General features: G+C 43.4%; 2 protein-coding genes across 2 annotated transcripts in view; one reads left to right on the top strand and one right to left on the bottom strand.

Moving 5' to 3' along the window:
• LOC124144255 overlaps positions 1-1,825 on the top strand; it is a 59,672-nt gene extending 57,847 nt beyond the window's left edge. Inside the window, exon 23 of the mRNA XM_046513581.2 lies at positions 478-1,825. Within this exon, the coding sequence (XP_046369537.2) occupies positions 478-836 (359 nt within the window). The 3' untranslated portion in view covers positions 837-1,825. The remainder of the gene's footprint in view (positions 1-477) is intronic.
• Positions 1,826-4,193: 2,368 nt separating this feature from the next.
• LOC124144279 lies at positions 4,194-7,826 on the bottom strand. The gene is made up of 4 exons (XM_046513613.2): positions 7,646-7,826; positions 5,596-5,711; positions 4,817-4,893; positions 4,194-4,316 (listed from the first exon to the last, which is right to left on the bottom strand). The coding sequence occupies exons 1-3, from the start codon at positions 7,782-7,784 to the stop codon at positions 4,819-4,821; spliced, it is 330 nt and encodes a 109-aa protein (XP_046369569.2). The 5' UTR covers positions 7,785-7,826; the 3' UTR covers positions 4,194-4,316; positions 4,817-4,818.
• Positions 7,827-13,030: the final 5,204 nt, after the last annotated feature.

Here is a 13,030-nt window from a genome sequence, read left to right as displayed (position 1 = left end):
GTCAAAATAAGGAACTGCATCGGACATCATTTCTGTCACTGATGTGTCAAATTTTGAAATGTCCTCCACATGTCCTCCATAACACTTTTTGAAAGCTTTACCGAGGCTTTGACTATTTTTTTACGCTTTTTGAAACCATTCGTCAAGGTAAACCTGTGTAGCTTAAAGCGTATTTGAGACAAAAACAAACTCACACCTCAAATTTGCCTGTCCTTTTCAATCTCTTGTTGGGAATTTGAATAAGCAGCCATTTCAACTTGCGTAAAAATACCACAGATTGCTGGGCAGAAGATTTTTTATATATTATTTGAGCGATCAGAAAAAAATCGACTTAAGAAAAAGTTAATCCGCCAAATTAAACATCTTTAAATCTTTGAAAAGAAGGGAGTTTTAAGTTTTTTTAAAAATCCCAGTATGTTAGATAATAACACAGTTATTTTTGCATGTGAGTGTACGTGTTTTTGCCTTTAATTCCAGGGTTGACGTGGATATTCGGCTTCCTGCAGATCGAGGATGCTCGGATCGTGTTTCAATACGTCTTCACCCTCCTCAGCTCCTTACAGGGTTTCTTTATCTTTGTGATGTTGGTAGCCAGAAGGAAGCAGGTTCGCGATCAATGGTACTTGTTGTGTTGCAACAAGCAGGACAACCGTCGAGCCCCGAAACAGGTGTCCCCGACGAACAGCAACTCGACGTCGTCGAACGGCTCAGGGGGAAGTCTTTCACTGCACAACAGCAGCACAAGAACTCTTCGCACCAACATCGACAGGGAGAGCTTTGACTCCGTGTACTACATACCAACACGGAGGATGCCAACAGCGTACAAGGCGCTATAAGGAGTAGAGGGCATACACACGGGGGCGCTTTTATCCGTTGTAAAATGATCGAGCATTGAAATTGTCCCTGTTTTTTAATTATTTTTATTTTTTTGTCCGTTTGTTAAAAGATAATTAGCTTTGAGTCAATATATAGAAGTGACATACCGACTTAATAATATTGAAATATTTTGAATGCTAAAATAGGATTGACTGATCAATAATAATAATAATAATAATAATAATAATAATAATAATAATAATGCGATACGTAATATTGTTACAAAGTATTGTTAATAAATTGTTATAGTCATGGTTACCTTGCGCGATGTCTCTTTATAATTTCTGAAAAAGATTATTTGCCAAATCATTCACAATTACAAATGGCGGATGAATTCTGAAACAAGTGCGCGAACGTCCCCCGAGAAACGTTGCCCTATAGGAATCTATCCTCACGTCTTTCAGTGCCCAGCCATTTAAGTCAATGTAGTAGTTGCAGCCGGGGAAGAAGTTGATATGTGTTGTACAGGCGCCAGTATGCCGGGCCTCTGTGACCCGAGCGTTGGTATATCATTTTGTATTATACATACATACATACATACATACATACATACATACATACATACATACATACATACATACATACATACATACATACATACATACATACATACATACATACATACATACATACATACATACAGGCTGTGTTGTCTGTCTCAGAGTAAGGTGGTGGTCTACGGCATTAGTACACGTCTCAACAGCCACGGAAGCCCCGTTAATCCAGACTCTCCTCATTACGGACACACACTCTTGGAGATAGTTGTGTATAGACAAAATGGGCATAACTCCGTATCCTTGATTTGTCATTGTGGACCTGTTTAAACCATGGTGAATTCTATCCACGATTATCCAGTGTATCTATATTTTATTTATTTTATATCTAAAATAGAGGCTAAGTCACCTGTAATCGTCTCGAGTTTCCATTTTGGCACAGAAACAAGCGGAACGTCTGACGCGAAAAGACATCCATCCCTTCCGTCTCAGAAACACATCTTTCCAAGCTAAAATTGTATTTATGGCAAACATTAAGGTCTCGTTTGGATGTGTCCGCTGATTTTGAATGGAGGTCTATGGCGCACTAGCGATCATGCATTTTGATTGGCTGTTTATTTTAAGCTCCCGATCGAGAGAAATTTTGCTGGTGATAATGGAACCAACTCTGGTGATGTCACTTCCGAAACGAATCAGTGGTTGGGAAAGAGTCCAAGGTATGCATAATCGAGATTCACTACACTGGATAATCGAGGCTGAACGTTTCAGTGTGAACGTCACTGTGTGGATTAACGGGGCTCCTCTTGTAGTAACACCGCCACAGAAAATGTAAGAGTGAATGTTATCCTACCCTATTTTTTATCCCGGGGATGAAATTCTCTAGTGTCAGGATGATTCTCCCTAGTGAATTTGAACCCATACCAGTGTGTTTAATCCTATCCTGTATTATACTCTAGAGTAAAACTTCCCCCGGGAAAATATTTAGGTACGATATAATCCTTGCTTACGACTATGTATACCAGTGAGACAAATGTAAACAGTAAACCCACGTTGGGCCCCATCTGGATCTTTTCAGCACAAATTAGATCGACTATACGCACACGCATCTCATCGGTGATGTAATATAATTGTCTGTATGTGAATATTAAATGCATAACGATATTGAAACACTATTGAAACAATACAGTTTCTCCTGTATCAGGTGATACCAACTTGTCTGTTGATTGGTCTCCGTAATAATATATTTGTTTTGATGTGAAAATACATTATATATTTGCTTTGATGAAGAGGTACATATTTACTTTGTACAAAATTGTAAATATATTGTGAAATAAACAATGGCACGTATGCAATATGAATTTGTTGATTATATTCCCACATGGCCCTAAATCCCCAGATTTAAGTACTCTGTTGTGACAACGGATTAGTACATTTGCTATAAAATGAACAGCTCATGCAATTAAATGAATAATTGTCACCAATTATTAAGGATTATTGGTGATCAACATAGACCCGAATTATTTATGATGAAGTTTTCTCATAACTATTTGCTATAATAAGAAAATCATAATCAACCATTCCATCATTCGAAGATGGCAAATGCGCTGATTTTCTTCCTACGAGTAGAGGGGGGATGCCATGAAATGTTTATATAGGACGTGGATGGTAATATTTGAAAGTTGAAAATGTACTTTTAGGTCTCTTTTTTTCTGGCAAAGTGTGAAAATCAATCCAACATTTAGGCCTTAGCTTATGAACACACTTGGTCATGCATTCTAAGTGGAAATTCCAGTCTAATTTTCTTGTACCAGCTGTGTACACTGATATGACTCAAAGGCTCTTAAATTGGATGCCGAGACACATTATGTGGTATGCCGGATGCCTGGAGAGGTGAGGATGGCACTCTCCTTCATCTGCGAGCCTAGAGTGAGTGAGTGAGTGAGTGAGTTGTGTTCAACGCAGCTTTGAACAGTTTGTTTCATAGCGTTTCAGTTAGACGATGGAGGAAGACCCAAACTGGTGCAGATTGTGGTCTTTGGTAACACACCTCCTTCCCTCCTCCCCTCATTGTGACTAAACCGGAAGTCGTGGGGAATCCGGGCTGGAATCGATTCCTAGCAACCTATGCCAGTCACGAGAGGAGATTCATGACTCAATGGTTCAGTGTCACACACACAGGCGTTTGTCAGTATAGAAGCAGGTTACTTGGCAAAGAGTTGTGGTGGCGGTGAAATAGGGTTTAACGTCGCGTTAAACATTATTGCACTTGCATAGTGACGTACATGCACGTGTGTGTTTGTGTGTGTGTGTGTGTGTGTCTGTGTGTGTGGCTGTGTGTGTGTGTGGCTGCTTTAACTAGTCCGGACTTATTCCGGTTTGCTAGAAAGTGCCAGCCCACCTAGATACCATGCCGCAGGTTAACATGAGTACCCCCGTCAGTATACCGACATTAAGCTGACCAGGCAGGGAAACAACAAATACCATATTATAACGTCTTTTGGTATGACGCGACCGGGGGCCGAACTCACTCACTCTCCGGTCGGACGCTCTATCCTCTAGACCACGGAGAGGGTCCATGGTAAAGAGACACATGGACACACTGAAGGTATGCAATGTTTCTAAAGTCGCCACAGAGAAACACTGAGTGGGACGAATTCTTGATACCCCCGCCGTAATGTAGCTGGTATATTGACAAAAGCGACACTCACTCAGTCATCAGAAAAGACTCATTGCATACGAGGTTCTCATACATCTTTGTAATGAAAGCTAAATGTAATCTCATCACGGACATCGTTGTCTGTGTCCGTCAACAGAACACTCGTCGCTGCATGATGATATTTAATGAAACCAATAAAATGAACATATGCGAATATTGTGTACCAAGTGCCACTGATGGTGAGCCCATTCCCCTCTGAACCTACGTTCCGCCCATGACACCGGAAGTGCCTGAAACAGAAGGAGGGAATTAAACTACAGAGAGCTGCCTCTGATGAAAACTGTTCGAGCATGTTGACTCGTCACATCATATCAATGTGTGTTGCACCAATATCACCATCGGGACGTGAAATGGCTATTGATAAAAAGTGGTGTAAAACCCTACTAGCTCACTTACTCACTTACCCACAATCACTCACCTCTAAGCACACTGTGAGGGGATGGCTTGTTTCACGTACCTCTAAGCACACTGAGAGGGGATGCCTTGATTCACACATCTCTAAGCACATTGCGAGGGGATGCCTTGTTTCACTCACCTCTAAGCACACTGTGAGGGGATTCCCTGTTTCACTCACCTCTAAGCACACTGTGAGGGGTTACCCTGTTTCACTCACCTCTAAGCACATTGTGAGGGGATGCCCTGTTTCACTCACCTCTAAGCACATTGTGAGGGGATGCCCTGTTTCACTCACCTCTAAGCACATTGCGAGGGGATGCCTTGTTTCACTCACCTCTAAGCACATTGTGAGGGGGTGCCCTGCTTCAGGAACCTGCCTGCAACCCATAGCAACCGGGGAGATGTCAGCTCCTGAAACAATCCAGAACACATCAATCCTAACACTGACCACCGGTCGTGCAACAACACTGAATGATAACAATGAGGTAGGGGAGGGGTAGCATACTGGTTAAAGCGTTCGTTGGTGAAGTCGTAGATCCGGATTCGATTCTCCATGTGTACAATGGTTTACGCCCATTTCTGGTGGACCACAGCCAAAAGGCGTAAAAACATGCTCAACGCATGTCATTAAACGGGTATTTTACGGGCGCTTTTATTGTCCCCTTTAGGTTTGTTTTGTTTGTTTGACACCCCACTCAGCAATATTCCGGCGATGTGACGGCGGTCTGTAAATAATCGTATCTGGACCAGACAATCCAGTGATTAACATCATGAACAACGATCCACACAATTGGGATAAGATGACATGCATCAACCAAGTCAGCGAGCCGGACCACCCGATCCCGTTCGTCGCCTCTTACGACAAGCATAGTCGCCTTTTACGGCAAGCATGGGTTGCTGAAGACCTATTCTACCCCGGATCTTCACGGGCACTGCCGACGTCAATGGCCCTTAATGTTACACTGCATTTGACGGACCGTGTATATGTGGGAGGAAGCCCTCCACAGATCGGAGATGAACAATAAATATAACAAATATTATAAATGAACAATTTTATAGCATTCAATATTTTGAAACTTGAATGATTCTAATTCCATTGAACACAGGACTAACCTCATTCTTGACCGCCACACCGTACCACGAGTCTCCGTTCATCTCCATGCTTTGGCCGTTTGACCGTAGACATTCTCCAAAACTGATGTACGTGATGCTCTCGCTGTCGAAACCAGCTGGAAGAAACACACTTCACATGAGCAATACGGCACACAATGGTGTATCTTCATCGACCGATCCGTTCTGCTAATTTCACTTAGTCCTACATAGGTCCGTGTAGTATTGCGTTATTCACTGTATTACGCGTTGCCCCATGTATTTACGCAGTACGGCATTATTTCGTGTTCTACGTTTGTCGTAAGGTTGGCGAAGCGCCTCACAGTCACGCGTGATTCTACGTAGCTTCCTTCACACGTTGAACTCATTCGTCACCACTCGCCCCTTTCCGTAACCTGCACGCTATTCGGCTTGTCCCGGAATAACACGAGATGGTCACGAATGACGTTGAACTGAGTAACGGACCACGGGTGGCACAGTCGTCGAGCAAGGCGACCCGACAGACTGTGTAGAGTTACGTCCCTAAGGCGTGCCAGACACCTCTGATCGTGGATTAGAATCCAAGATCTGCCCTGATTGTTTCTTGGTTTGTCAGCAACGTACCTGTGGTCGTTGGTTGCACCAAAGTGGAACAGGTGTTATCGTTTCGGGTCTTTCTCTACCGCCAAGCTGATACGCCGTGAAGTAACTGTTAAGCTCTTCAAAAGTGTTTGAAACCAAATTCACTCACTCACTCACTCACAGAATTGGGGTCGGATGGTGAAACTGTGTCACCTGACCCCGATAACATTTGATCTTTGTTCATGCCATCAACACCTGCTTTTTCCTGGTTCAGAGTCGATTTTGCTGGATTTTTTGTAAAAATACCCTGGCAGACTGCGTCACATAACAACATTCACTCACTCATTCACTGCACCCCACATTCATGCAATCCATGCTGACCGGGACCTCCTTCCTTAGAGAACTTGGCCAGACGGCTGCCATGGTCCGTATATTTCAACATGGACGTATCATAGTTTCCTTGGGGGCACGGGTGGCCGACGTCTAAGGCGCCACGATTCGCTGTGCAGAGTTGCGTCCTTTGGGCACGCCAGAAACCTATGATTGTGGGTTCGAGTCCCGGTTCGCCCCGATTATGTTTCTAGGTTTGACAGCACTATACCCGTGCTCGTGGGTTTCACCAAAGTGGTAAACGTCTGAGACCTGCATCACTTCGGGCTTTCCTCCCACATTAAGCTGACACGCCGCGATATAACTGGAATAATGTTAAAAGCGGCGTTAAACCCAACTCACTCACTCACTCAGAGTTTCCTTGTTGAAAATGGACCCAGGAAGGTGTTCCAAGCCGTAAAATGCACAGTCACCAGTTGTTTCTACAACACCCTCATTTATCCAGTGTGTTATACATACATTCTGTATTGACAAATACCCTGGATCATTCGCTGCATTAGCTTCGCTTTGAGCTCGATACAAATGACATTGAACACTTACATGTGTAACAAATTCTCCAGTCACATTACTCAGAAGAGCGAGAGAAATTACGTGCTAAATTTGTGGTAGCATAGATTGAGATGCGTGACGTCAATTCCTAAACGACATTTTGGTGACGAATGGATACAGGGAATTGATGATACAGGAATGGAAATAAAATAGCCCGGATGTTATTGTGGATATATTGATGAAATGAAGTAACAAGCGCCTTCATATATTTGGAATTTGTGTATTTCAGATTACATAAACTACGAAAGTTTAGTATTACCATGAAAAAAATACACCTCACCTTGAAAATTCCATGTGAGTTGAAATTTCATGGTAAAAAGATTTTGATAATTATATATATATCTTATATCATTGGACTTCCGTAATTGAGGTCTGAGTTTGGAAATAATTCCCGGTAAGAGTACTATCGGAACGAGATACCATTCCCAGGCCAGTATGGAGAACGTTGCACGAACCACCTGCCTCGTCGCACGTCTCTCATGTCCCGCCAACAACTGTAGTTATATAATCTGTCATGGGACATGAATTCATATAAGCAGTTAATAATGCTCACGTTTTGAATACGCGTCCACGAGACCCTCCGTGGCACACACACACGCCCCGTGCTGGAGAGCAACGCCCTCCATTGCAGCTATTACCAGTATGGATGTCTGTAGAACACAAAGACGCAGCAAAAGCAACATGGCGGACATCAACACTGTCGACACAAGGGATTGTCTGAAATGCTGTGACCTTCGGGGCATCTTATCTGAGATTCACGAGGGTTGAAACTAACCCTTATTATTACGTTAGTATTCATAATTTCTAATTTAGCTATAACAAGAAAATAGGATCGTGTTGGTTTACGTGTCACTAAGCAATGTTCCAATTGCATCTCGGCGTTCTGTAAATACTCGAGTCTGGACCAGACAAGCCAGTGGTTAATATTATGAGCTCGCCCTAAGCCGTCGGGGCACGATGCATTAAGAATCTGAGTCTGGTTCTTACTAATCTCTTATGATGTAATGTTACTTTCACTGGGAACAAATTCTAACACTAAATCTCCAATGAGGGTATGCTGCCTGTTACACATACATCATACACGCACGCACGCACGCACGCACGCACGCACGCACGTACCTACATGCAACTATTTATACAGCGCTTAAGCTATCGGTGACACTTGGCAAACATCAAACATCAAAGGCAGTCTTCAGCTGGGCCTTAAAAGTACATAACTGTTTCTGGGATCTGATGTGAAAGGGGAGGTCCAGGCCTTTGAAAAGAACGATCGCCAAACGTTATGGTACGTGATGGTGGAACATGTAACAGTTGCTTATCGCCTGATCACAACGAACGAGTAGGTTGTCAGGTAGTTGTTGTAATTATTTGAAAGTGCGTAACTAAGACATTTTCACGTTGTTTTTCCGATAATAATAACCGACTGCTAGATCGATATTCATTTTGACATGTGAGCTGGTGGACAATGGGTTTGTATGAATGTTTTACTGACTTGAATCCCAATTTGCGTGGACTAATAATTAGTAACCTGAACTGCGTCACCCTTCATTGTACTGTAGCTGAAGTTTGTGAAAGCCGCAGTCACAGATAGTCAAGGGGGGTAAAGCTGATTTATGTTGTTGTTTAAGGATGTAATTGTACAGTCGCCTTGACACGCCATTGCCGGGATAATACTGTACCGTAGCCGATGCCGATATTGAACGTATAAGAGCTATCACAGTATTCTTCGGGTTAATGAAATTACAATACTGTAGCACTTCTTCTTATACAGAGATAATCGGACAATCCGTTCTTTATGAGAACTGTACTTTCCTTATAATTTTTGAAGAATATTGGTTCCACATATTGGAATTACAGGTCATTTGAATACATAATCAAACGTGCGTACTCAGCAAAATGTACTGTTACGAAAATCCTTGTGAAGGGGCGACACACGGACAGACAATGCGAGTTAATGTCGGCCCGGTTAGGGGATCATCTCTTTCTAACAGTGTTTCACTTGTCACATTCCATCGCATGTTCTCAGGCAAAATGGGTGGTCTGTGTGTATATGTTCTGTTGTACAAATGTTGACAGGCCTACGCGTTCTCATGTACAAGCGAGGACCTATGTGTTCTCATGTTCAAGCAAGGACCTCTATGTTCTCGTGTTCCAGCAAGGACCTATATGTTCTCATGTACAAGCGAGGACCTCTGTGTTCTCATGTACCAGCGAGGACCTATGTGTTCTTATGTTCCAGCGAGGACCTATGTGTTCTCATCTACAAGCAAGGACCTCTATGTTCTCATGTTCCAGCGAGGACCTATGTGTTCTCATTTACATGCAAGGACCTCTATGTTCTCATGTACTAGCGAGGACCTATGTGTTCTCATTTACATGCGAGGACCTCTTTGTTCTCATGTACAAGCGAGGACCTATGTGTTCTTATGTTCCAGCGAGGACCTATGTGTTCTCATGTACCAGCGAGAACCTATGTGTTCTCATCTACAAGCAAGGACTTCTATGTTCTCATGTTCCAGCGAGGACCTCTGTGTTCTCATGTTCCAGCGAGGACCTATGTGTTCTCATGTACCAGCGAGGACCTATGTGTTCTCATCTACAAGCAAGGACCTCTATGTTCTCATGTTCCAGCGAGGACCTATGTGTTCTCATTTACATGCAAGGACCTTTATGTTCTCATGTACCAGCGAGGACCTATGTGTTCTCATTTACATGCAAGGACCTCTATGTTCTCATGTACTAGCGAGGACCTATGTGTTCTCATGTACCAGCGAGGACCTCTGTGTTCTCATCTACAAGCAAGGACCTCTATGTTCTCATGTACAAGCGAGGACCTATGTGTTCTCATGTTCAAGCAAGGACCTCTATGTTCTCGTGTTCCAGCAAGGACCTATATGTTCTCATGTACAAGCGAGGACCTCTGTGTTCTCATGTACCAGCGAGGACCTATGTGTTCTTATGTTCCAGCGAGGGCCTATGTGTTCTCATCTACAAGCAAGGACCTCTATGTTCTAATGTTCCAGCGAGGACCTATGTGTTCTCATCTACAAGCGAGGACCTCTATGTTCTCATGTACAAGCGAGGACCTATGTGTTCTCATGTTCAAGCAAGGACCTCTATGTTCTCGTGTTCCAGCAAGGACCTATATGTTCTCATGTACAAGCGAGGACCTCTGTGTTCTCATGTACCAGCGAGGACCTATGTGTTCTTATGTTCCAGCGAGGGCCTATGTGTTCTCATCTACAAGCAAGGACCTCTATGTTCTAATGTTCCAGCGAGGACCTATGTGTTCTCATCTACAAGCGAGGACCTCTATGTTCTCATGTTCCAGCGAGGACCTATGTGTTCTCATTTACAAGCAAGGACCTTTATGTTCTCATGTACCAGCGAGGACCTATGTGTTCTCATTTACATGCAAGGACCTCTATGTTCTCATGTACTAGCGAGGACCTATGTGTTCTCATTTACATTCGAGGACCTCTTTGTTCTCATGTACAAGCGAGGACTTATGTGTTCTTATGCACAAGCGGGGACATCTATGTTTTCATGTTCCAGCGAGGACCTATGTGTTCTCATTTACATGCGAGGACCTCTGTTCTCATGTACAAGCGAGGACCTCTATGTTCTCATGTGCAAGAGAGGACCTATGTGTTCTTATGCACAAGCGAGGACCTATATGTTCTCATTTACATGCAAGGACCTCTATGTTCTCATTTACATGCAAGGACCTATATGTTCTCGTGTACAGGCGAGGACCTCTATGTTCTCATTTACATGCAAGGACCTCTATGTTCTCATGTACTAGCGAGGACCTATGTGTTCTCATGTACCAGCGAGGACCTATATGTTCTCATCTACATGCAAGGACCTCTATGTTATCATGTACAAGCGAGGACCTATGTGTTCTCATGTTCAAGCAAGGACCTCTATGTTCTCGTGTTCCAGCAAGGACCTATATGTTCTCATGTTCCAGCTAGGACCTCTGTGTTCTCATGTACCAGCGAGGACCTATGTGTTCTTATGTTCCAGCTAGGACCTATGTGTTCTCATCTACAAGCAAGGACCTCTATGTTCTCATGTTCCAGCGAAGACCTATGTGTTCTCATTTACATTCAAGGACCTTTATGTTCTCATGTACCAGCGAGGACCTATGTGTTCTCATTTACATGCAAGGACCTCTTTGTTCTCATGTACTAGCGAGGACCTATGTGTTCTCATTTACATGCGAGGACCTCTTTGTTCTCATGTACAAGCGAGGACTTATGTGTTCTTATGCACAAGCGGGGACATCTATGTTTTCATGTTCCAGCGAGGACCTATGTGTTCTCATTTACATGCGAGGACCTCTGTTCTCATGTACAAGCGAGGACCTCTATGTTCTCATGTGCAAGAGAGGACCTATGTGTTCTTATGCACAAGCGAGGACCTATATGTTCTCATTTACATGCAAGGACCTATATGTTCTCATTTACATGCAAGGACCTATATGTTCTCGTGTATAGGCGAGGACCTCTATGTTCTCATTTACATGCAAGGACCTCTATGTTCTCATGTTCCAGCGAGGACCTATGTGTTCTCATTTACATGCAAGGACCTCTGTTCTCATGTACAAGCGAGGGCCTCTATGTTCTCATGTGCAAGAGAGGACCTATGTGTTCTTATGCACAAGCGAGGACCTATATGTTCTCATTTACATGCAAGGACCTATATGTTCTCATTTACATGCAAGGACCTATATGTTCTCGTGTATAGGCGAGGACCTCTATGTTCTCATTTACATGCAAGGACCTCTATGTTCTCATGTTCCAGCGAGGACCTATGTGTTCTCATTTACATGCAAGGACCTCTGTTCTCATGTACAAGCGAGGACCTCTATGTTCTCATGTGCAAGAGAGGACCTATGTGTTCTTATGCACAAGCGAGGACCTATATGTTCTCATTTTCATGCAAGGACCTATATGTTCTCATTTACATGCAAGGACCTATATGTTTTCGTGTACAGGCGAGGACCTCTATGTTCTCATTTACATGCAAGGACCTCTATGTTCTCATGTTCCAGCGAGGACCTATGTGTTCTCATTTACATGCGAGGACCTCTATGTTCTCATGTACATGCGAGGGCCTCTATGTTCTCATGTACAAGCGAGGACCTCTATGTTCTCATGTACTAGCGAGGACCTATGTGTTCTCATGTACAAGCGAGGACCTCTATGTTCTCATTTACTTGCGAGGACCTATATGTGTTCATTTACATTCGAGGTATTCATGTTCAACTGTGGCATGGTATCTCAGTGTGCTAGCACTATAAATCGGCATCAGTCCGGACTAGTACAAGCAGCCACACACACACACACACGTGCATGCACGTCGCTATATAAGTACAATAATCTTGGACGCGACGTTAAACCCCATTTCACCTCACCTCACATTTACATGCAAGGATCTCTATGTTCTCATTTACATGCAAGGACCTCTATGTTCTCATGTACAAGCGAGGACCTATGTGTTCTCATGTTCCAGCGAGGGCCTCTATGTTCTTATGTACAAGCGATGACCTCTATGTTCTCATGTACAAGCCAGGACCTCTATGTTCTCATTTACTTGCGAGGACCTATATGTTCTCATTTACATGCGAGGACCTATATGTTCTCATGTACAAGCGAGGACCTATGTGTTCTCATGTTCCAGCGAGGGCCTCTATGTTCTCATGTACAAGCGAGGACCTCTATGTTCTCATGTACAAGCGAGGACCTCTATGTTCTCATTTACTTGCGAGGACCTATATGTTCTCATTTACATGCGAGGACCTATATGTTCTCATGTACAAGCGAGGACCTCTATGTTCTCATTTACATGCGAGGACCTATATGTTCTCATTTACATGCAAGGACCTATATGTTCTCGTGTACAAGCCAGGACCTCTATGTTCTCATTTACA

This window comes from Haliotis rufescens, unplaced genomic scaffold (genome assembly GCF_023055435.1).
Source record: "Haliotis rufescens isolate VD_foot unplaced genomic scaffold, xgHalRufe1.0.p SCAF_16, whole genome shotgun sequence".
Lineage (NCBI taxonomy): Eukaryota > Metazoa > Mollusca > Gastropoda > Lepetellida > Haliotidae > Haliotis > Haliotis rufescens.
Note: the sequence above shows the minus strand (reverse complement) of the source record. Positions and strands in the feature narration are given on the sequence as shown.